Here is a 21,552-nt window from a genome sequence, read left to right on the forward strand (position 1 = left end):
TGTTACATAAAGTGATCCGGACACCTTCAAAGTGAGATTATAAAATATTTCAAGAAATTGTGCAATTCTCTTTACATTATCCCAATCAGTTCTTGTAAGCAAACCTACAGGCTTTCCATCTGAAATAGCATCAAACATAAGATAACGTGACAAGCCGGTATCACGATCAGAATATTCTTTAATTGCACGCTCATATTCAATAGCTCTGCTCAACATCAAGTAGGTGGAATTCCACCTTGTAGGAACATCTAAGCATAAAGACTTCTTGACAATATTTTCACTTTCACAACATTCCTGAAACTTCCTCAACCTAGCAGGAGACTGTCTAATGTATCTGACTGCACATCTAACATGAGCAATAGAAATACATGACTCTTTTAAACCATCTTTCACAATAAGATTTACAATATGAGCCATGCATCTCATGTGAAAGTGTTGACCATTCATGGAATTGGTTCCCCAATCATCTAATTTGTCAGACAACTTCTCCACGGTCACATCATTTGAACTAGCATTGTCAACTGTGACAGTGAAAATCTTTTGCAAACCCCACTCACGCAAATAATCAATAATACACCTTGCCATATCTTCACCTTTATGACTAGTAATTGGAGAAAAGTTAATAATTCTTTTATGCATAATCCATTCACTATCAATCCAATGGGCTGTGATGCACATATAGTTAATTTTTTGAATAGAAGTCCATGTATCAGTGGTAAGACTTACTCTTTGACTTGTTCCTTTAAGAAACTTCATTAATTTATTTTTTTCCACATTAAAAAGAGCAAAACAATCCCGTGTAACAGTAGTACGGGAAGGAATATGAAAACAAGGTTGTGCCACTTTCATAAAGTTTCTAAAGCCTTCCCTCTCAACAAAACTAAACGGAAGTTCATCAACAATCACCATACGACACAAAGCCATCCTACACTCTTCTTGATCAAATTTCCATGGAATAAGACCACCTTTATTACCCCCCGGTAATGTTTGAAATTGTAATAGTTTTTGACCTTTTTCAACTTTATAAGGATTCTTTGGACATTTATCGATATGACCATTCATTTGTGTCGTACTTTTTCCTTTTGTCTCAAAATATTCTTGTCCACAAAATCTACATGCATATTTATTATTTCCTTTAGCATCAACTTTTTCTTCAAAAAAATCCCATGCCCGAGATCGTTTTCTCCTTTGTTTTGAAACTGTCGAGTGAGTAGTTGCAACCGTAGACTCGGAACCTTTACTTTCATCAGCTACTTTATCAATATTATCATTTTCAGCCATGTGAAGTGAATGAAGAATGTAACTTACAGTCTTAAACGAGTTTGCAACTTGGCTGTACTAAAAAGACAAGCCCAACCTTCAGAGTCGCACACCTCTTGGTTCAATCTTAAACACTTCTTGCTTCTGTTTTGAACCTGAATAACACTGAAGATAACTAGTCATTAATTGAACATGTCTAAGTGATAAAAAACTTAAAAAGCACAAGCAATAATAGATTAAAATAAGAGCTGGATTGTGTTTACGCCTCCTCATTAATCAAGGCCTCTCACATAAATGGCAAATACAAACTGTTGCACTTTATATGTGCAACCATATAAAAAAGGTGCTACTTCACAATGCTTTAAAAAAATTCCTTAAAATATATTTAACCATCCGAACCCTAAATTTTTTTCTCCAAATGCAACACCTAAAAGATAAACAACAACTTCAAAAAGAGTGCATTTATTGTTGGTTAATGAAGTTGCTGGACAGATTTTACTATGAAGCTGCTGGACAGATGCAAAAGTGGAACTAATAGTGAAATAAATATCCATATGAAGTTTAAAAAGCCAGACTAACGTAGAAATAGAGACCTAGCAGAAGAAATATTTCCACAAACTTAAGAAATATTACATTTTAACATACAAATCTTTGAAACTTCATTTTCAACAATTCATGGTTGTTATTTCATAATTTCAATGTTAGAAGTTTTGACATTTGTTACATTCTGTTTTTAATAACTAAGAAATACCTGAGGATTAGCTGATGCACGGAGGTCGCCGGAGCTTTTATGAAACCGGGAAGAATGACAATAGACAGAACTGAGAAGCACCGGACCGGACTAAACAGAAAGTGAAGACTGAAAACCCTTTTAATTTTGGGTCTACGCACAGTGAAGACTGAAGAGAAGCGGCGTTCAATAAGGGAGGAAAATAGGGTAAGCCGGTTAGGGTAGGGACTTAACTTAAGTGAAGGGAAAGGGTAGTATTATAAAATAAGGGCATATTTGTCTTTTTGGTATTTCTTATCGGTTTATCGATAAACCGATAAACCGAAAGGACAAAATCGAAATCGAAATCAATAACTCGATAAGGAAAATTTCTAAATCGAAATCGAAATCGATAAACCGATAAACCGATATCGATAAACCGATAACAAATAATCGATTCGATTTATCGATAAACTGATTCGAATGCACACCCCTAGATAGGGGCATTGTGCTGGGAGAGTTGGAGCACTCGGAGCGGCAGCGAGCTTTTGGGTACTGTAGACGTATACGAGTGGGGGAGGTTGTAGGGGCTATGTGCAAGATGAGTAGGGGTAGAGCGACGGGGCCGGACGAGATCCCGGTGGAATTCTGGAAGAGTGTGGGTAAGGAGGGCTTGGAATGGCTCGTTGGGTTGTTTAACAACATTTTTAGGACGAAGAAGATGCCCGAAGAATGGAGGCGGAGTACGATGATCCCACTGTACAAGAATTAGGGGGATGTCCAAAACTGCAACAACTATAGGGGTATCAAGTTGTTAAGCCATACGATGAAAGTGTGGGAGATGGTGATTGAAGGGAGGTTGAGGAGGTGTGTGTCCATTTCCGAGAACCAGTTTGGTTTCATGCCGGGACGGTCGACCACTGAGGCCATTCATATTGTGAGGAGATTGGTAGAGCAGTTTAGGGCGATGAAGAAGGATTTGCACATGGTGTTCATTGACCTGGAGAAGGCCTATGACAAAGTCCCCAGAGAGGTTCTATGGAGATATTTGGAGGCTAGAGGAGTGCCTATAACGTATATTAGAGTGATCCAAGACATGTATGATGGAGCTAAGACACGGGTTAGGACAGTAGGTGGAGATTCGGATTACTTTCCGGTTGAGATGGGGTTGCATCAGGGATCAACACTTAGCCGTTTTTGTTTTCCCTGGCGATGGATTCTTTGACACGTCACATTCAGGGGGAGGTGCCTTGGTGCTTGCTATTTGCGGATGACATAGTCCTGATTGATGAGACGCGAGGTGGCGTTAACGAGAAGCTGGAGGTCTGGAGACATACCCTAGAGTCTAAGGGTTTCAAGTTGAGCAGGACCAAGACAGAATACTTGGAGTGCAAGTTCGGCGGTGTTACCCTGGAGGCGGACGGGGATGTGAAACTCGATACGCAAGTCATTTCCAGGAGAGAGAGTTTCAAGTATCTGGGATCTATAATTCAGAAGGATGGGGAGATAGATGAGGATGTCACACGCCGTATCGGAGCAGGGTGGATGAAGTGGAGGATCGTTTCTGGTGTCTTGTGTGATAAGAATGTGCCGTTGAGACTTAAGGGTAAGTTCTACAAGGTAGTTGTTAGACCGACTATGTTGTATGGGGCAGAGTGTTGGCCAGTCAAAACCTCTCATGTCCAGCAGATGAGGGTAGCGGAAATGAGGATGTTGAGATGGATGTGTGGGCATACTAGGTTGGATAGAATTAGGAATGAAGTTATTCGAGACAAGGTGGGAGTGGCCCCTGTGGAGGCAAAGATGCGTGAGGCAAGGTTGAGATGGTTCGGGCATGTTAAGAGGAGAAGTGCAGATGCCCCTGTCAGGAGATGTGAGAGGTTGGCCTTATGAGGGGCGAGGAGGGGTAGAGGTAGGCCAAAGAAGTCTTGGGGAGAGGTGATCAGGCGGGACATGGCGCTACTTGAGCTAACCGAGGACATGACTCTAGATAGAACGGTGTGGAGGTTGAAGATTAGGGTAGAAGGTTAGTAGGTAGTCGTGCATCTCCCTTTGTCTTCTCTAGCTCGATAGTATTAGCGCTAGTTCGGTACCCTTTTTTCCCTTAGTTTTCTATATTCGTATGTCTCGTTTCGTTGTTACTTGCCATTGGTAATTCCGTAGTTTGCTAGCAGTACTTCGTTCATATTCTCGTCTGCTGCCTTGGAATTAGTTTTCTAAATATGTTATCTTGCTGCTACCTGTTATCAGTACCCCTTTCATATTATCTGTTGCTATCTCTGGTTTAGTTTTCTAATTATTGTTTTGCTATTACTTGATACCAGGGCTTCTCTCACCTTCTTTAATCGAAGGTCTATCGGAAACAGTCTCTCTGCCCTTCCAGGGTAGGGGTAAGGCTGCGTACATCCTACCCTCCCCAGACCCCACTTGTGGGACCACACTGGGTTGTTGTTGTTGTTGTTGTTGTTGTTGTTGTTGTTGTTTTATCTTCAATTGCATGGACATAATTATGGGCCATTCGTATAGTGCATAAAATACACATAAATCTCTACTTTGCTCCCAATTTCATCTTCAACGTACCTACACATAAAATAAACTCAATTAAGCACAAATATAGTATAGTTTAGCATTAAAGCACTTAAAATATAAGGTAAAAAATGTACTAAAATATGGAATTATAGCCGAACATCACTGCTCTCTTTTCCTTTATTTTATATTACTGAAATTAGGGATTGAGAGATAGAGAGAGACGTAGAGAGAATCCCAATTCTTCGCAACAACACCCAATTCAAACAAATAATATTTTTTGAAAATCCAAATTCGAATTAAAGGGAAACAAACGAAACAAAAAGCTAAACTTTTTCTCTGACTTCGAATGTGTAGGTGACCAGCTAGATTGAGCAAAATATTGCAAGAACTTACAAAACTTTGAACAACGAATAAATATTTTTGTTGACTGATCTTCGAACCATTAGTTAATGAACCATCAGTTTTGTTTAAATTGATTCAAAGCTTCAAAGCTTTTTAATGGTTATCAATGGTGGAATTGCTGCTCTCTTGTGCAAGATACGTGGGGATGGGGGGTGTGGAGAGAGAAACGTGGGGGGAGTTGAAGATACATTAGAGTAATTTTAGGACACTAATTATTATCATTCATTCCCTTAAAATGTACATAAATGGTAATTGGGTATATAAAATATAATTATAATAAAACTTGAGTAGGGAGGGTAGTATAGTTTCATATAGTGTAGGAATGTAAAAATTCCTATTGGTAATTAGGCCTACGGGCTGGCCTCGGCGCAGCCTTGGTCTAACATTAAGGGCTAGTGGGCTGATTCGGATTGGGCCTACTAGCCTCGGTTCTATATGAGTTTAAAAAAATTTAGGGGTCGTTTGGTTCTCGGACGGAGTTATTCCGGAATTATAGTTCCGAAATTATTATTTTAGGATTAGTAATGCTTGAATTATTTAGTACTAGTGCCTTTTCTGGTTCATTAGATTAAAAATGGATACACGATGCATAATCCAAAGTTGTGTTTGATTTCAAACTAAATAAACTTAAATAAATTTTTTGTTTTATTTTTAACCTTGATTATTTTAGTGACATAAATATAGGTGAATTTTTTTCATTTTTTATAATAAAGATAAACATATCGCGTACACCAAAACAAGGAATTCTTTTAGCCGCAAGATGCAAAGTGCAGCAACAGTTTCATAAGAAAATTATTCAAATAATGATAAACTCAAATATAAACAGCTCGATAGATAAATTCAAAAAACTGCAACTTCTAAAATTTTGCATACATTGATTTGTTATGCTATCCACTCTTTTTCTAGGGTATTATCACTTTTAGCCCGCGCCAAAAACTATTTACATCTGGTAGCAAAAAAAAACTATTATTTTTACAACGGGTATACAGTGTCATTTTTCCTTTTTTTAGATACAAAAGAAATGAAAGTCCAAACGCATTTCAGTTCAAAATAAAATTTACAACCCAATCCATTAGAAAGCACCAAAAAATTCCACTACAGAGTCAACTTCAAATCACAGTGAAAAGGAAAGGGCTTGAGGAGGCTAACATGGTCATTTTTGATTTTTATCCTAGGATTAGTTATCCTATCTATAAGGTGAGATAAAATAATTCTAAGATGGTGGTACAAAATTATACTGATTTTAGTTAATACCTACAATTAAATACGAGATAAATTTAATCCCAAATTCTATCACGGAATAACTCATCTAATCCCGTGAACAAAACGGCCCTTAGGCCAAACTATATAAATAACTCTGATATATAGTACTACAACATATAACCTAGTAACTTCAACTTTTTTTGTGAATGGAGAAGAAACAAATGACCCCCCCCCCCCCCCCAAACAACCCCCAAAAAAAACAAAGAAATAAAAGAAGAAAGATAGAAGGCATAGTGATGTATCATAGAAGTATAAACTACTTCTCTATTTTTGTACAATCCGACCGGTCATTCTGAGCATTTGCATTTCTATTCGATGGTTCGAGGGCATGAGTAGCTCCGTATGATGTATTATGACTTGTGTGTATCGTCGGTTTTAGTTTTCGAGTGGTTCAGGATTGATTTGGAAGGATGATTCTCCTTTTGGAAGCTTTAAGTTGAAAGAGTTGACCAAGTTTGACTTTTGTATATTTGACTTCGGATCGGAGTTTTTATGGTTTCATTAGGTCTGGATGGTGCGTGTGCCCGAATTTGTATTTGGATGTTTCTACAAGGTTTGGCACTATTCGGCGAAAGTTGGCAATTTGAAGGTTTGGAATGTTCATAAGTTTGACTGAGAGTTGACTTTGATGATATCGGGTTCGATTGTGGTTCTGGGAGTTGGAATAGATTCTCCATATAATTTAGAACTTGTGTGCAAAATTTGAGATCATTCCGAGTTGATTTGATGAGGTTCGCCACGAGTTCTGGAAGTTGAAAGTTCAAAAGTTCTTCAAGTTTGATTTGGAGTGCGATTCGTCGTTTCGATGTTGTTATGAGTGATTTGAGGCCTCGAGTAGGTCCGCGTTATGTGTTGGAACTTGTTGGTATGTCCGAAGGGAGTCCCCAGGGGCTCGGGTGAGTTACGGACATGGTTCGGATCATTTTCGTCTCATGTATTGCTGAAGATGGCATGGTGATGATGTTTCCACATTTGCGGAAGTTTGGACGCGAATGCGAGTTAGCAGATGCGGGCAAATTATTGTAGAAGCGAAGGTGGCCTGGTCGTCGAGAAGTCACAACTGCGGGGAGCTGGGCCGTATCTGCGAAAGCGCAGAAGCGAGGAACTGGGGCGTAAAAGTGAGAATGTGCGTAGGAGCGGATTAAGGATCGCACGTGCGATGTCGTAGAATCGGAGATATTTTCGAAGGTGCGAGAGGTTAGATTTTAGTGAATTTCCGCAAAAGCGACGCCGCAGAAGTGGCAGGTGGTCCGCAAAAGCGAAATGTTTAGGCAGAAGCTTATATATTTGAGGGTTTGTTCATTTTGTCATATTTTGAGTTGAGGACCTCGGATTTGGGTGATTTTGGAGGCGATTTTCACCACATGGATTGAGGTAAGTATCTTTGACTTGGTGTTAATTATGTTCCATGATTCCATCTTCGATTTTGCCATTTTATTGACGATTAAAAAGTAAAATTGGGAGTTTTGTCTAACTTTCCTAAAGTGAATAATTGAGTTTTGAACATCGATTCAGAGTCCGGTTTAACTGAAATTAGTATGGTTCGACTCATAATTGAATGGGTTGTCGGAATTTGTGAGTTTCGTCGAGTTTCGAGGTGCGGGCTCGGGTTTATTTTTTGGTTGACTTTGAGTATTTGATTAATGATTCGACCTTTATTGACTGGGTTTTTTTCCCTAAGGCATTATTTGATGTTTTGAATTTTTTTGGTTAGTTTTTAGCCGCTCGGAGGTCGACTCGCACGTGGTGAAATTTCTAGAGTATTGTTTGGCTTGCTCGGTAATTGATTTGGCTTATTTGAGATAAGTATCATATCTAAACTTGGTTGAGGCACTAGTTGCCTGAGTTATTTATAATAGCTACGTGCTATAGGTGTGCATATGTGTGGGGGACCGAGCCCATGTGTGACCCCCGGGATATTTATCCATGCTCGGACTCGTGCTTAGGCTATAATATGTCTAGAATTGACTATTAAGCTTTATATTATAATGTTTCTCATATTTGTAATATTATTGTGAGCTACTTGAGCCATGTTTGAGGTTACGTATAGACTAATAAACTTGGTGATTGTTATTTCTGTGATGATTTGTCAATTTGAGCTATGATAGCACACTTTGCATACACTTTATCATGTCATTATACCAGTTCAGGAGCAGGAAATTTGATACTCATTCATCATATATATGTGTTCCTATATATTTGCTTCTATGTGATATGATTTGCATTGGAAGCCTGTGACCACGCCGGGCGGATTGTGTTATTATGTGTGTGGTGCCGCGCGGATTATGTTATTATGTATGTTACCATGCCGGGCGAATTATGATATTAAGCCTGTGACCGTGCCTGACAGATTATGATATTGTGCATGTGACCACGCCAGACGAATTGTGATATTTACACGTGAGTTGTCCATGCAACACGTGAGTTATTAATGCGATTGATATTATTAGCATGGGAGTTGTTCGTGACTTGTGACTTGTACTACCAGTCTTTGGTTATTGTATAAGAATTCAATTATTTCATCATTTATTTCTTGGTAATCTTATTTGGAATGTGTTTATAGATAGTTCGCTTACGTAGAGGGTTGGGTTAGGTGTCATCACAACTAGTTGGATTTTGTGTCGTGATAATATTTCTCCCCTTTTTTTCCTGTGTGGATACCCCAAATCCTGCGTAAATACGGAATGCTTTATGCATCAAGGTGTCTTTTTTTTTTTTTTTTTGTGTAAAAGAAAAAAGACCAGCTAGTGGTAATTAGTAGCAACTAAGTAATCAAGAAAAACTGTTGGTATGTACTTTTTTTGTGATGGACCGATTTAACTTAGAAGTTGTGAAATTCAAATCCTTAAAATATCGTACCAAAATTTTATTCGAAATTCCTCTTTTCCATAACTACTTAGTTGGTTGCAATTTTGGATAATGATTTAGCACTTAACTATAATTATTAAATTTGAAATGAAAACTGGCCTAAAATTCCCTTAATCAGAAATAGCCCATCCATAAAGCAAATAAATCTTGAAAACACAGCACCTATTTTCTTATGGTAAAATTCGTTCACCTACTGAAATCTTTTTACTTCTAAGCTTCCCATTGCCCATAACAAAAGCTCTAGTCTTTAACATAAAAAAGACTGGCAGTGGGCTCTTCAAATAATTCATTGCTTGTAATTTACTTCACTCTTCACATGCTAATTTATGTACCATGATACTACTCTAGTATGAGTGGTTGATTCTACCGCTCTTTAAAAAGGCCGGCCGGTGCACGAAGCATTTCGTGTTTACGCCGAGTTCTAAGAAGAATCGAACACAAGGAGGAGCAGTGGCGGTTCTAGAGTATAGTTACTGGTTCCAGAAACCAGTAACTTTTGAATTCATTAAATATCCATGAATATATAACTGTGAACCTGGTTATTATTGCATATTAATTTGAAATTACAACAGAAACCCATAAACTTCAAATTCTGGATCCGCCTTTGAAGATGTAGACAATCTACCCTGAACCAAGGATCAGTGGTTGATTTTACGGCTCGAACTCGATCGTGATCTATAGAGACAACTTCATTATTGCTCTATGACTCCCCTTCCTTGTATAAAAAATAATGATTAAATTTATATTTGTCATCATGTAAAAGAATATTTAAAACAAGTATTAGTTTAACCTGAAAGTTACCTATCTTATTTTCTAGGTTATAACTCGTTTCACTTATAATAAGAAAAGTTACTTTTTAGGTGACATTAATAGTATAAAATTTTATGCTATGTTACAATTCTCTATAATAGTATTTTGCTATAATATTCAAAAATTACTGAACAAATAAGACTATTATAGAGAGGTTTGATCTTGAAGAGTTTTGATCTATGTATATTGTGACGCTAGTCCCACCTAAAACAGTTTATTGTTAAATTAAAGCAAAAATAAATTGGAGTAGAAGGCTATCATTCTCTTTTATATTTGTATAAAATCGGATCCTCAACTCGTATAAAATTGACATGTTTTCGGCATGGTCACTTTTCTGATGAAAAAAATTATGAAATTCTCATAACCATCACAAACAAAGGCATGTAAAAATGACTAGAAAAGAGGAAATTTGGTTAATTCTTAATCTAGAATCATCTACTTTAAAATCTAAAATGACTAAGAAAGAATTAGATTTATCCCTCTACTTTCATATTGCAGTCAAGTCTTTCGTAAAATATCATTTGTTCCGATACTTTTTTACTTTTATAGTGAATGGCTATTATACACCTATAAAGCATTTGACGTTTAAATATATTTTGACTGTGATAGACAAAAATTATAACGACCCGACCGGTCGTTTGAGCTCTAGCACGTCGTCCGGCGGTTTGAGGCCTTGAGTAGCTTCACTTCATGTCTTATGACATGTGCATGTGATCGGAATTGAATTTCGGGAAGTTCGGTGTTGAATTGAAAAGAAAATTCTAAACTCAGAAGCTTGAAGTTGGAAGAATTGACTAAGGTTTGAATTTTGAGTAAACGACCTCAGAATCGGGATTTGAAGGTTCCAATAGGTCCATATGACGATTTCGGACTTGGGCGTATGTTCGGGTTGAGTATCGGATGGTCCGAAAGTCTTTCACCACTTATTGTAGAAAGTTGGCATTTTTGAAAGTTTTAGAATTTCATAAGTTTGGTTTGAAGTGGGATTTGATGTTATCGATATACGTGTGGGGTTCTGGGTCTTAGAATAGATTCGTATCGTGATTTGTGACTTGCACGCGAAGTTTGGCATCATTCCATAATATTTTGAATGGTTTGGGCGCGTTCGTCGAAATTTGAAAATTTGAAGGCTTAAAGGATTTCGATCGTCGATCCGTAGTTTCGATGTTGTTTAGTGTGATTTGAGACCTCGACTAAGTTCATATCGTGTTTTGGGATGTGTTGGTATGTTTGGACGAGGTCCCGGGGGTCTCGGGTGCGAATCAGATTGGAAACGGATCGAATTTGGACTTGGAGGAATTGCTGAAGCTTAAGGCTTCCGGTGCGATCGCACCTGCGAGGTTATGGCCGCAGGTGCGAGACCGCAGAAGCGGCCCATGGGTCGCAGAAGCGGTAGGGAGTGAGGCCGGTTGGATTCGCAGGTGCGAGAAATTTACCGCACCTGCGGGCTCGCAGATGCAGGCGGAGAAGCGCAGAAGCGGACGTGGTCTGGGCTAAATGATCGCAGGTACAGGTGGAACAACGCACTTGCGGAGCGGCAGATACGGTCATGGGCTCGCAGGTACGGAGTGGTGCTCGAGATGGGGAGTCCGCAGGTGCGGATGGTTTCCGCAGAAGCAAAAGCGCACATGCGATTGAGTGTCCGAAGAAGCGGAAAAGCTGGGCCCTTCGGGGAAAGCCGCATCTACGAGGCAGCTTCCGCAGAAGCGGCTAGTGGACCGCAGGTGCGAGGGTCACTGGACAGATTGTTTAAAAATCTGGGTTTTGCTCATTTCACTCATTTCTCTCCTGGTTTGGGCAATTTTTGGAGAGCTTCAAAGGGAGATTTTCATCATCTATGGCAAGGTAAGTAATTCCCACATATTGTAAGTTGGAGTCGGTTATAGAACTTCGGAGCGAGGTAAGTCTCTTGTCCAACTCTGTGAGGGGGAAACTACCCCTAGGTATGTATTTGATATATGATACTTGTTGCGGGGGCTACATACGCGCGAGGTGACGAGAGTCCGTGCGTAGCTAGATTCATGTTATGTCCGGGTAGACTAAGGTTCCCGTCATGCTATAACTATACTATTTGAGTTGTTCCTTGCCTATTACATTCCTTAATTTTTCTTCACGACTTGAGACTAGACTTGCTTAGAGTGATAGACTTGATATTGTAGATATTTGACGAGCTTCATGATTAGCTGTGAAATAATTGCACTCCTCTTACGGATTTCTCCCGTGCTATGCGTTTTCCTCAAAGGTTTTTCTTACAAATTTATAACTCACATGTTTATTCGTGAATGGGATCAAGGACCTGTTAAATCTTCGTATTCTAATGGGATCGGGCCATTTCCCTCGGCAGAATTATGTACCACACTCTCATGGGAGTGGGCCGTTTGCCTCGGCAGTATAATAGATGCATATATGGTTCGTGCCGTTCGACACTCGGCGGTGCGCACAATATGATGGGATCGGGCCGTACGCCTCGGCATTTCTATAAAATACTCCTACCTTATCGTGCGTAATATTTGACAAAAAGCCAGTGTATCTGTGAGTTTTTCTGATTTGAATTGCGACGACCTATCTGGCGAGGTCTATTATATATATGCTCCGGTTGAGCACGTAACTACTAATTGAATGCTTGAGTTTATTGTCGAGAGGAGGATTGTACCTCGTATTATACTTGTTTATTTCGTTTACTTACTCTACCTCGCATCTGTTTACTTCTTACTGTACAGGCTTTATTGTACCACTAGTAAGTATCAATGTCGAACCCCTCGTCACTACTTCTCTGGGGTTAGGCTAGATACTTACTGGGTACGCGTTGATTTACGCACTCTTGCTGCACTTATTGTGCAGGTACATATATGTCTGGTGGTCATTTAGGCGCAAAGGCGCATCTATTGCGCGGACTTACCGAGAGCTGCATTCCATGTTACGATCCGCAGTCTGTAGAGTCTCCATCAGAGTTATTTATATTCTCCCGTCTAATTTGTATTCCAAACAAATATTGTATTTTATTATATTTCCTAGTTGATGCTCATGCACTTGTGACACCGGGTTTGGGGAGTTCCTACTGGTCGTTCATTATTGTAGTTCACGTAGTTATTAACATTTCACCTTGAAATTATTTTTACTATACAGGAATTGGAAAATAAAATCATGTGTTTTGTACGAGTACCAACTTTCATATTATTTAATCAATGAAAATTTTGATTTCAAAGTAATAAGATGAGTAAATAAATTGATCAATCATCGTTGGCTTGCCCGACGACGATGTTAGGCACCATCACGACCTTTAGTAGATTTTGGGTCGTGACAAAAATAATCCAAAAATTAATTTTTTTTCTCCTTATCTAATGTTACATATAAATTATAAAAAATTATTCAATTTCAAATCTCAAGAGATATGCATATTTTACTAATTAAATATTAAAAAAAGCTAATACATTATTATTAAATCCATATCCCAACGTACAAAAATTTAAACTCTATGGCAAAAAATTTAAAGCTACTAGAAAAATAAATTCTTTCAAGAATGATGGAAGAACTTTATAACTATAGGTTGTTTGTATATTTCATTCTCTTACTAGCGATATAACGCTTGATTGGCGAAATTTTTTGTCCAATTTTTCGGTAAAAGGGTATCCAACAGCTTTCTCTTGAAGGCAATCTAAGAGCTTAACAGTTGAATCTTCTATCTGAATATTTTTTGGCATTTGTCCAATGGAAAAGATATCATGCGAAGGTCTTCAAATTTTATATATTATGCGAGATGAAAACCTTTTTGTTTTTTAGAAAAATCGGCAGTCGATAACCTTCGGGTGCAAACTGGGTAATCTGTTCACTGCAGTAGCTCGAGATTTAAACCACACTAGGCAAAGATAAAAAATTTTGCTCAATGCAAAGATTGTGTGTAGATTTATAGAATTATTAGTAATCTTAGAGATACTACATGGCTATTATAAGTGGGTCATTTTACAAAGAACGTTTCTATAAATATGGATATTGTTTTATAGGTAAAAATGTATTATGTTGAGGTGAAATTAACTTAAAAATCGATTCCGTGGATAACTTAACTTTTATAGTGAATGAGCGTCATATAAAGATGTTATTATAGAGAGATTTGATTATATCTATATTCATACATATATACCTATAATTAAATATATAGTGTTACCTCAATTTTGTCACTAGTTACGGTAAACTAATATAGAGTACAAATATGGGTAATAAATAATATCCCAAAAGAAAACCTTATAAAATTCTTTTGTTTTTTCAACAAACTTTCCCTATTTTATATTTTTCCTCACACCCAATTACCCTTTTCCGAAAGATAAGCCCCTCAAAGAAAGAGACAAGAAAAAAGAAAACAAAATTCCATTTGTTTCCAAATTTTATTAAACCCAAAAAACACGGAACCTCTGAAAAAGACAACTATCCAATACCTTATATAACCTTTTAAATTATTCACACATTTGCAACTCTTTCCATTCACTTTCTTCCTTCTACTTCTATGATGTCTTCAAAGAGCAAGAAAAAATGGAATTTTGGGAAATTATTCATATCCAATGGAGTTGGTTGTAGTGGTTGTCGTAAGCCAAATTCAGTAGACATATTAGAACCAAATCCAAAGCCAAAGTCCAAAATCCCTATTCTCACAAATCAATCACCTAAAATTTGTCACACTTCTTCTAGTTTTGGGGAATTCAATGATAATGATCTTGATGAAGATGATCACACTTCCATCACATTTTCCATCAACATAGATTCATTATCCCCCTCTAGTTCTAATCAAAATGATTCTACCAATTTATCACCGTCAGAAGCGAATTCAAAATCTAGAGTCAGCCTGTTTCCAGAAATTCGTGGTGGTATTGCTGTCGTCAGGAACTCAGATGATCCATTTCAAGATAATTTCACTTCCACCACCCTCTGTACTAACATAGATTCATTATCTAAACCTATTTTTGATCAAAATAATGATACCAATATATCACCACCGGAAGCGAATTCAGAATTTAGAGTCACCCCTTTCCCAAAAATTTGTGACGGCGTTATTGTTGTCAAGAACTCAGATGGTCCATTTCAAGATAATTTCACTTCCACCACCCTCTGTACTAACATAGATTCATTATCTCCACCTATTTCTGATCAAACTAATGATACCAATATATCACCACCAGTAGCGAATTCAGAATTTAGAGTCACTCCTTTCCCAAAAATTTGGGACGGCGTTATTGTTGTCAAGAACTCAGATGGTCCATTTCAAGATAATCACACTTCCACCACCTTCTCTACTAACATATCTTCATTGTCTCCACCTATTTTTAATCAAAACAATGATACCAATTTATCACGATCAGAGGTGAATTCAGAATCTAAAGTCAGTTCGTATCCAAAAATCCGTGATGTTACTGTCGTCAAGAATTCAGATGATCCATTTCAAGATAATCACACTTCCAACACCTTCTCTACTAACATAGATTCATTATCTCCGCCTACATTTGATCAAAATGATGATATCAACTTTTTGCTGCTGTCAGAGGCGAATTCAGAATTTAGAGCCAGCTCATGTCCAAAAATTCATGGCAGTGTCGCGGTGGTCAAGGATTCGAGTGATCCATTTCAAGATTTCAAGAAATCCATGCTCCAAATGATATTTGAGATGGAAATTTACTCACCTGAAGATTTAAAGGAGCTATTGAATTGTTTCCTACATCTTAATTCGCCTTCTTATCATGAGATTATTATTCAAGCTTTCTTGAATATTTGTGCCAATTGAAAGATTATATTTTGAACATTTTTTTTGAAGGGTTTATCACGAGGTTTATGAAAAGATGTAGGAGGAGGAAAAAAACTTTGATTTTATGAAACAACTATTAGTAGTTGATATCCTTTTTATATTTTTCATTTTATGTGGTAGTTTTGAGACTTTACTAAATTGGTTTTCCATTTATATACATGCTGTACATTTTGAGTACCATACAAATTGAGTTTTCGTCTATGTATTTTTAACATTTTATGTGCAGGTTATGGTTCTAAATTATGTATTAATACCCATGTGGTTATGTTGCCACTGAATTTTGCAGTGGTTTCTTCATCTTCATCATCCCTGCGTAACTATCAAGTCATTGGCTTAACGCAGCCTTTTGAAAAAAAGTGGGGAGATTTCTTTTTCCTTTTTTGGTGTTTGTAGGGGGGGGGGGGGGGGGGGGGCATAATCTTTTTCATTTTAAAACAATGCCAAAATTCTTAAAAGAAACATATTATTTTAAGTTTAACATGCATTTCAACTACAAGCCAGCATAATTCTTCTAAATTTTGAGTTGATAATGAGGGTTGTTTCTATTAAATATTGGGAGGTAAAACTTCCCTATAAACAAATAGCGATGGTTTTTATATATATATGTGTATCTAGAATTGATCAGTCATTCTAAATAAATATTTTTACGTAGTCATTTAAGGTAAAAATAGCACGGTCTAGCCAGTTTTCGGACTGGTCATTCAAAAATTGTCAGCATTTACCAAGTCAATAAAAAATAGCCACTATTTTGCTACAACAGAGACTGGTCCAGCATAATATACTGGAGTTCGGTGCACATGTGTATGAACTTCCAGCATATTATGCTGGAACTCCAACACACGGAAAATTCCAGCATAATATACTGGAGATTCGAGCACTTGTGTATGAACTTCCAGCATATTATACTGGACCGATATACTTTACTGGAACTCCAGTATATTATGCTGGAGTTCTAGTGTACTTATGCTGGAACTCCATCATATTATGCTGGAGTTACAACATACTTATCCTGGAACTCCAGTATAATATGTTGGAGTTCAAGTATACTTATGCTGGAACTCCAGCATAATATACTGGCATATTTTCCGGTTTTGAACAGTGTTTTCGCTCAGATTTATCTTTACATGAAAAATGGCTAAATATCGATTACTTTTGAAACTGAGCTATTTTTGAACGACCACTTGTAAATCTGACTATTTTTGAATTTCTCCCTCATTTAAGTGAATGCAAAATCTAGAGACGAGAACTAAGAATTTCTTGTTCTTTTTTGGGTCCCTTTTGGGCTAGTGAAGTAGGTTGTGTGATGGTAATTGTTTAAATAAAGTGAAAAATTCCTCGGCCAAATTTTTTATCTAAATTTGATGGGTTCGGCTCTGACAGTTAATTCTATTATGACTTTATATTTATAAGTTTAAACTTAATATTTATTTAAATGTTAGTGAATTTTAACTTATACATCAATATTCCGCATTAAAAGAATCGGAGTTCAGATCAACCAATAGTTGTATCCACATGTTAGTACTTGAATAGTGTACAACTAGAACTCTAGTATAGTCAGACGTCTCTATAACAACATACTTATATAATAACACTTTACTATAAAAGCCAAATTTTTCCGGAACCAATTTTCTGGTTTTGTTACAATATATGCTTTGTATAACAACACTTCACTATAACATCCAAAAATATTCGGAACAAACGAGGATGTTATAGAGAAATTTAACGATATTCATTTTAAAACATGTATCTGTGATCTCGTGATTCAAAAGGAAACATACAAAATTAAACCTGACTTCCTAATATCACTTTAGGTATCAATTTTTCCTTCGTCTTCATTTTGTCATGTTACTTTCAACTGCTTTTTCAACTACGCATATTTACTTTCACCTGCTTTTTCTAACGTATTAATTTATCTGCTTTTGAAACTTATGTCTATAAAGTTTGGAGATGTCTAAAACCAGCAGTGTACACAGGAATTTTTGCAAGCGATGTTAAGATTTATAGAAGTACAGGAATATTCTTAGTCTATTAGTTTGTTGAATTTCAAGTTAGAAAAAGTCATGAGTTCATTTTTTAACCATATACCTTTTAGAGCAAAATCAAGCACATAACCGATGCACGAAGAGACAATTTATGTCAAGTGGTGTCAATTTTTTCTACTTATCTATTTGCTCACAATACTAGTTATATTTAGTAAAAAAATTCGACGAAGCGATGTCGCGTGACACCGCTTCGCCAAGAGTGGGTCCGCCCCTATCTAAAGTGTCACGACCCAAAATTCACTAACGGTCGTGTTGGCGTCGGACACCACTGTCAGGCAAGCCAACACCATTTAACTAGAAATTTCTCGTTTTAGATATTTCTGAAATCACTTCTTTTATACATTTAATAATAAATAATAAGTTCCACTGAATAAATAATGATGTCTTTACAAAACTACTAAACAATCCCGAAATCATCGCAGAACCCGGTGTCACAAGTGCATGAGCAATTACTAGGAAATCCAATAAAGTACAATAGCTGTCCGGAATACAAACTTGGACAGAAAGTAAATATAATACACTGAAAGGGACTCTGCTGGCTGCGGGTCGTCTCGAGAGATGCAGCTCACCTAAGTCTCTGTATCATCCGTGCTGCTACGCCCATTAGGCCACTAGAGGTACATGTGCCTGTGCAACAAAAATGCACAGCAAGTGTAGCATGAGTACAAAAGCAACGTGTACTCAATAAGTATCCCGCCTAACCTCGAAGAAGTAGTGGCGAGAGGTCGACTTCGACACTTACTAATGGTCCAATAATATCATTACAATAAAGAAGTGAATAAGTACGAAACAGGGCAATTATATGAAATAAGCATGTATAAAATACATAGTAACATCCCCTTTCTTCATTATTTTACTCAAGTTTTCAGCTAGTAAGTTCCCTTCGTAACAGGAGCACATATATAGATATGGTGGATTTGCTTAAAGAAGTTATTATAATTCAAAACAGGGAAGAATCCCCCAGGTTCACTGGCTTCTAGCCAAATGTCACGCACGATTCCATGAGAATAGTATATACATATACATATATAGGAAATGCTGAGGCGTACTGCCCGATCCAACATAAAAGTAAACTATGCACTGCCGAGGGTCGAACGGCGCGAACCATAGATGCATCTATTAACCTGCCGAGGCGAACGGCCCGCTCCCATGAGAGTGTGGTACATAAATCTTGCCGAGGCAAACGGCCCGATCCCATAAGAGTAGTGGAAAAAATACCCCGCTCGCGAATCATACGTGCGACGCGGTCAAATATAATTTACGAAATTTTCCGCTCGCGAATCATACAAGCGACGCGGCCAAATATATTTTATTAATAATTCAAAATCCTTTTCTTGATTCTTTTCAAAATAAGAACAATTCAACGTGAAGTTTTTAAAGATATTTTCCCCGCTTGCGAAATGCCCATGCGACGCGGTTACACATAGATTCTTAAGTCATTAAAATATTTCTCAATTCTTTCGAAAATACGAAGTTTCATGGAAACCCTTAATAAATCATAAATCCCTCAATTCAAACTCCTTTCAACACAATTATTACGCAACCCTAATCTTGTTTCTTCTCAAGACAACAATAATATAAATTAACAACAATATCAACAAAGCATGATGTAAGCCTAAACTACCCGGACATAGGCATAATAGTAGCTGTGCACGGACTCTCGTCACCTCGTGCGTGCGTAGCCCCCACAAATAAGAGCACATAATAATTTAGTTCGCCTGTGGGGTTAATTCCCTCTTACAAGGATAGAAAGGAGACTCACCTCACTCCGAAGTTCCATAACCGTTATTCCATGCCCTTCCGAAAACTCAAATCGATGCACATTGCTCCAAAACTAGCCAATAATTATGTAAACTCATTAATATATGATCAATTACTCATTATAATCCAATTTATAACAATTCCTAACCCCGATCGAAAAGTTAACAAAATTGCCCTCGGGCCCACGTGCCCGGATTTCGAAATTTTTCGAAGATAAAGTCTATCCATAACCTCACAAACTCAAATATATAATTTACTCCCAATTTCGTGCCCAAATCGTGGTCAAAATCCAAGAATACCTGGTTTTTCTTCAAAACCCCAATTTTCACTAATTCCCATGATTTTCCATGTTAAAATCTAGATATAATCCAAGTAATTAACTTGCAATAGGTGGAAATCACTTACCTTGACATGGATGATGAAAATGGAGCTCCAAAATCGCTCCTAGGTCGGCTCCCATGGAGGAAAAGAGATGAAATGAGCCAAACCCATTTCTTTACACTTATACACTGCCCAGACGACTCTTCTTCGCGTTCGCGAGACCCTCGTCGCGTTCGCGAAGAAGACAATTCCCAAAAACCATTTTTCAAACACTTATCAGACAGCCTCTAGTATAATGGCCATAACATTTTGTACAAAACTCCAAATGACAAATGGCTTAATGTTTTGAGAACTAGACACCAAGATCTATAACTTTCTTATTTTGGAAATTTCCCAATTCTTTATAGATTTTGAGAAATAAGCTGCCAAAGTTAGCCCTGTGCAATACAAATTTCTTCTTCATCTTCCCGGACAGCCTGTAGTGTACCAGCCACAACTTTTCATACACAAATCCAAATACTGAATGGTTTACCTTTCTGTAAACTAGACACAAAGGGCTACAACTTTAGTTTTTGGATCATCTCCAAATCCCTTGTAGATTGTGAGATATGAGCCTCCGAAGTAAGACCTGCGCAACAGAACTTCTTCTTCTTCGCGAACGCGAAGAACAAAATCCTAGAAGCAAAATCCTTCTTCGCGAACGCGAGGATACCCTCGCGGACGCGAAGAACAACACCAAACACCAGCATCAGCAGTTCCAACACAGCCCGAAATGCTCCAAAACCACCCCGAAACACACCCGAGACCCCCGGGACCCCGTCCAATCACACAACTCAGTCCCCTAACATAACACGGACCTGCTCGACGCCTCAAATCACGTCAAACAACGCTAAAACCATGAATCACACTCCAATCCAAGCTTAATGAATTTTAGAATTTCAAACTTCTATATTCGATGCCGAAACCTATCAAATCACGTCCGATTGCCCTCAACTTTTGCACACAAGTCATATTCGACATTACGGACCTACTCCAACTTCCGGAATCGAAATCCGACCCCGATATAAAAAATTCCATTTCCGGTCAAACTCCTCAAAACCTTCAAATTTCTATCTTTAGCCCAAAGACTCCATAATGACCCACGGACCTCCGAATTCACTTCCGATCGCGCTCCCAACACCAGAATCACCATACGGAGCTATTCCCAGACTCGGAATCCCAAACGGACATCGATAACACTGATATGCACTTCCACCCAAACTTATGAAATTCTTTCAAAAATGCCAACTTCCACAATAGGTGCCGAAACGTTTCCGGGTCTTCCAAAACCCTATCCGGACGTACTCCCAAGTCCAAAATCATCATACAAACCTATTGGAACCTTCGAATCCCGATTCTGAGGTCGGTTACTCAAAAATTCAATCTTAGTCAATTCTTCCAACTTAAAGCTTTCGAAATGGGAATTCTCTTTCCAAATCAACTCCGAACTTCCCGGAATTCAATTCCAACCACGCGTACAAGTTGTAATACCTAATGTGAAGCTGCTCATGGCCTCAAAATGTTGAACGACGCGCTAGATCTCAAAACGACCGGTTGGGTCGTTACATTCTCTCCCACTTAAACATACGTTCGTCCTCGAACGTGCTGAGAACTGCACTGAAGTTGTCTGAAGTCATTGTTTAACACCTCGTGCACCTACCCGTGCTACCACAACTCAGTTGAGCACATGAACTCGATCAAATCTGAAGATATTCTCTTTTATTTAGGCGAATAAGCCCTAGAGCCCAGTTTTAACATCC

At 37.9% G+C, this 21,552-nt stretch overlaps 1 protein-coding gene across 1 annotated transcript; it reads left to right on the forward strand.

The window, feature by feature from the left end:
• The first annotated feature begins 2,810 nt into the window (after positions 1 to 2,810).
• On the forward strand, positions 2,811 to 15,652 carry LOC109207512. Its single transcript, XM_019370453.1, has 7 exons — positions 2,811 to 3,125; positions 3,209 to 3,292; positions 11,081 to 11,181; positions 11,349 to 11,565; positions 12,562 to 12,569; positions 12,683 to 12,770; positions 14,355 to 15,652. The coding sequence occupies exons 1-7, from the start codon at positions 2,811 to 2,813 to the stop codon at positions 15,606 to 15,608; spliced, it is 2,067 nt and encodes a 688-aa protein (XP_019225998.1). The 3' UTR covers positions 15,609 to 15,652.
• The last annotated feature ends 5,900 nt before the right edge of the window (positions 15,653 to 21,552 follow it).

This window comes from Nicotiana attenuata, unplaced genomic scaffold, assembly GCF_001879085.1.
Source record: "Nicotiana attenuata strain UT unplaced genomic scaffold, NIATTr2, whole genome shotgun sequence".
NCBI lineage: Eukaryota > Viridiplantae > Streptophyta > Magnoliopsida > Solanales > Solanaceae > Nicotiana > Nicotiana attenuata.

Bases quoted from the DNA above. Each gene is read 5' to 3' on its own strand.
- LOC109207512 (XM_019370453.1), top strand. From the start codon at position 2,811: ATGGTGATTGAAGGGAGGTTGAGGAGGTGTGTGTCCATTTCCGAGAAC. The intron at 11,182-11,348 runs GTTATGGCCGCA...AAATGATCGCAG, and splicing joins GGTGCGATCGCACCTGCGAG to GTACAGGTGGAACAACGCAC. The intron at 12,771-14,354 runs GTCTGTAGAGTC...ATGTCTTCAAAG, and splicing joins ATTCCATGTTACGATCCGCA to AGCAAGAAAAAATGGAATTT.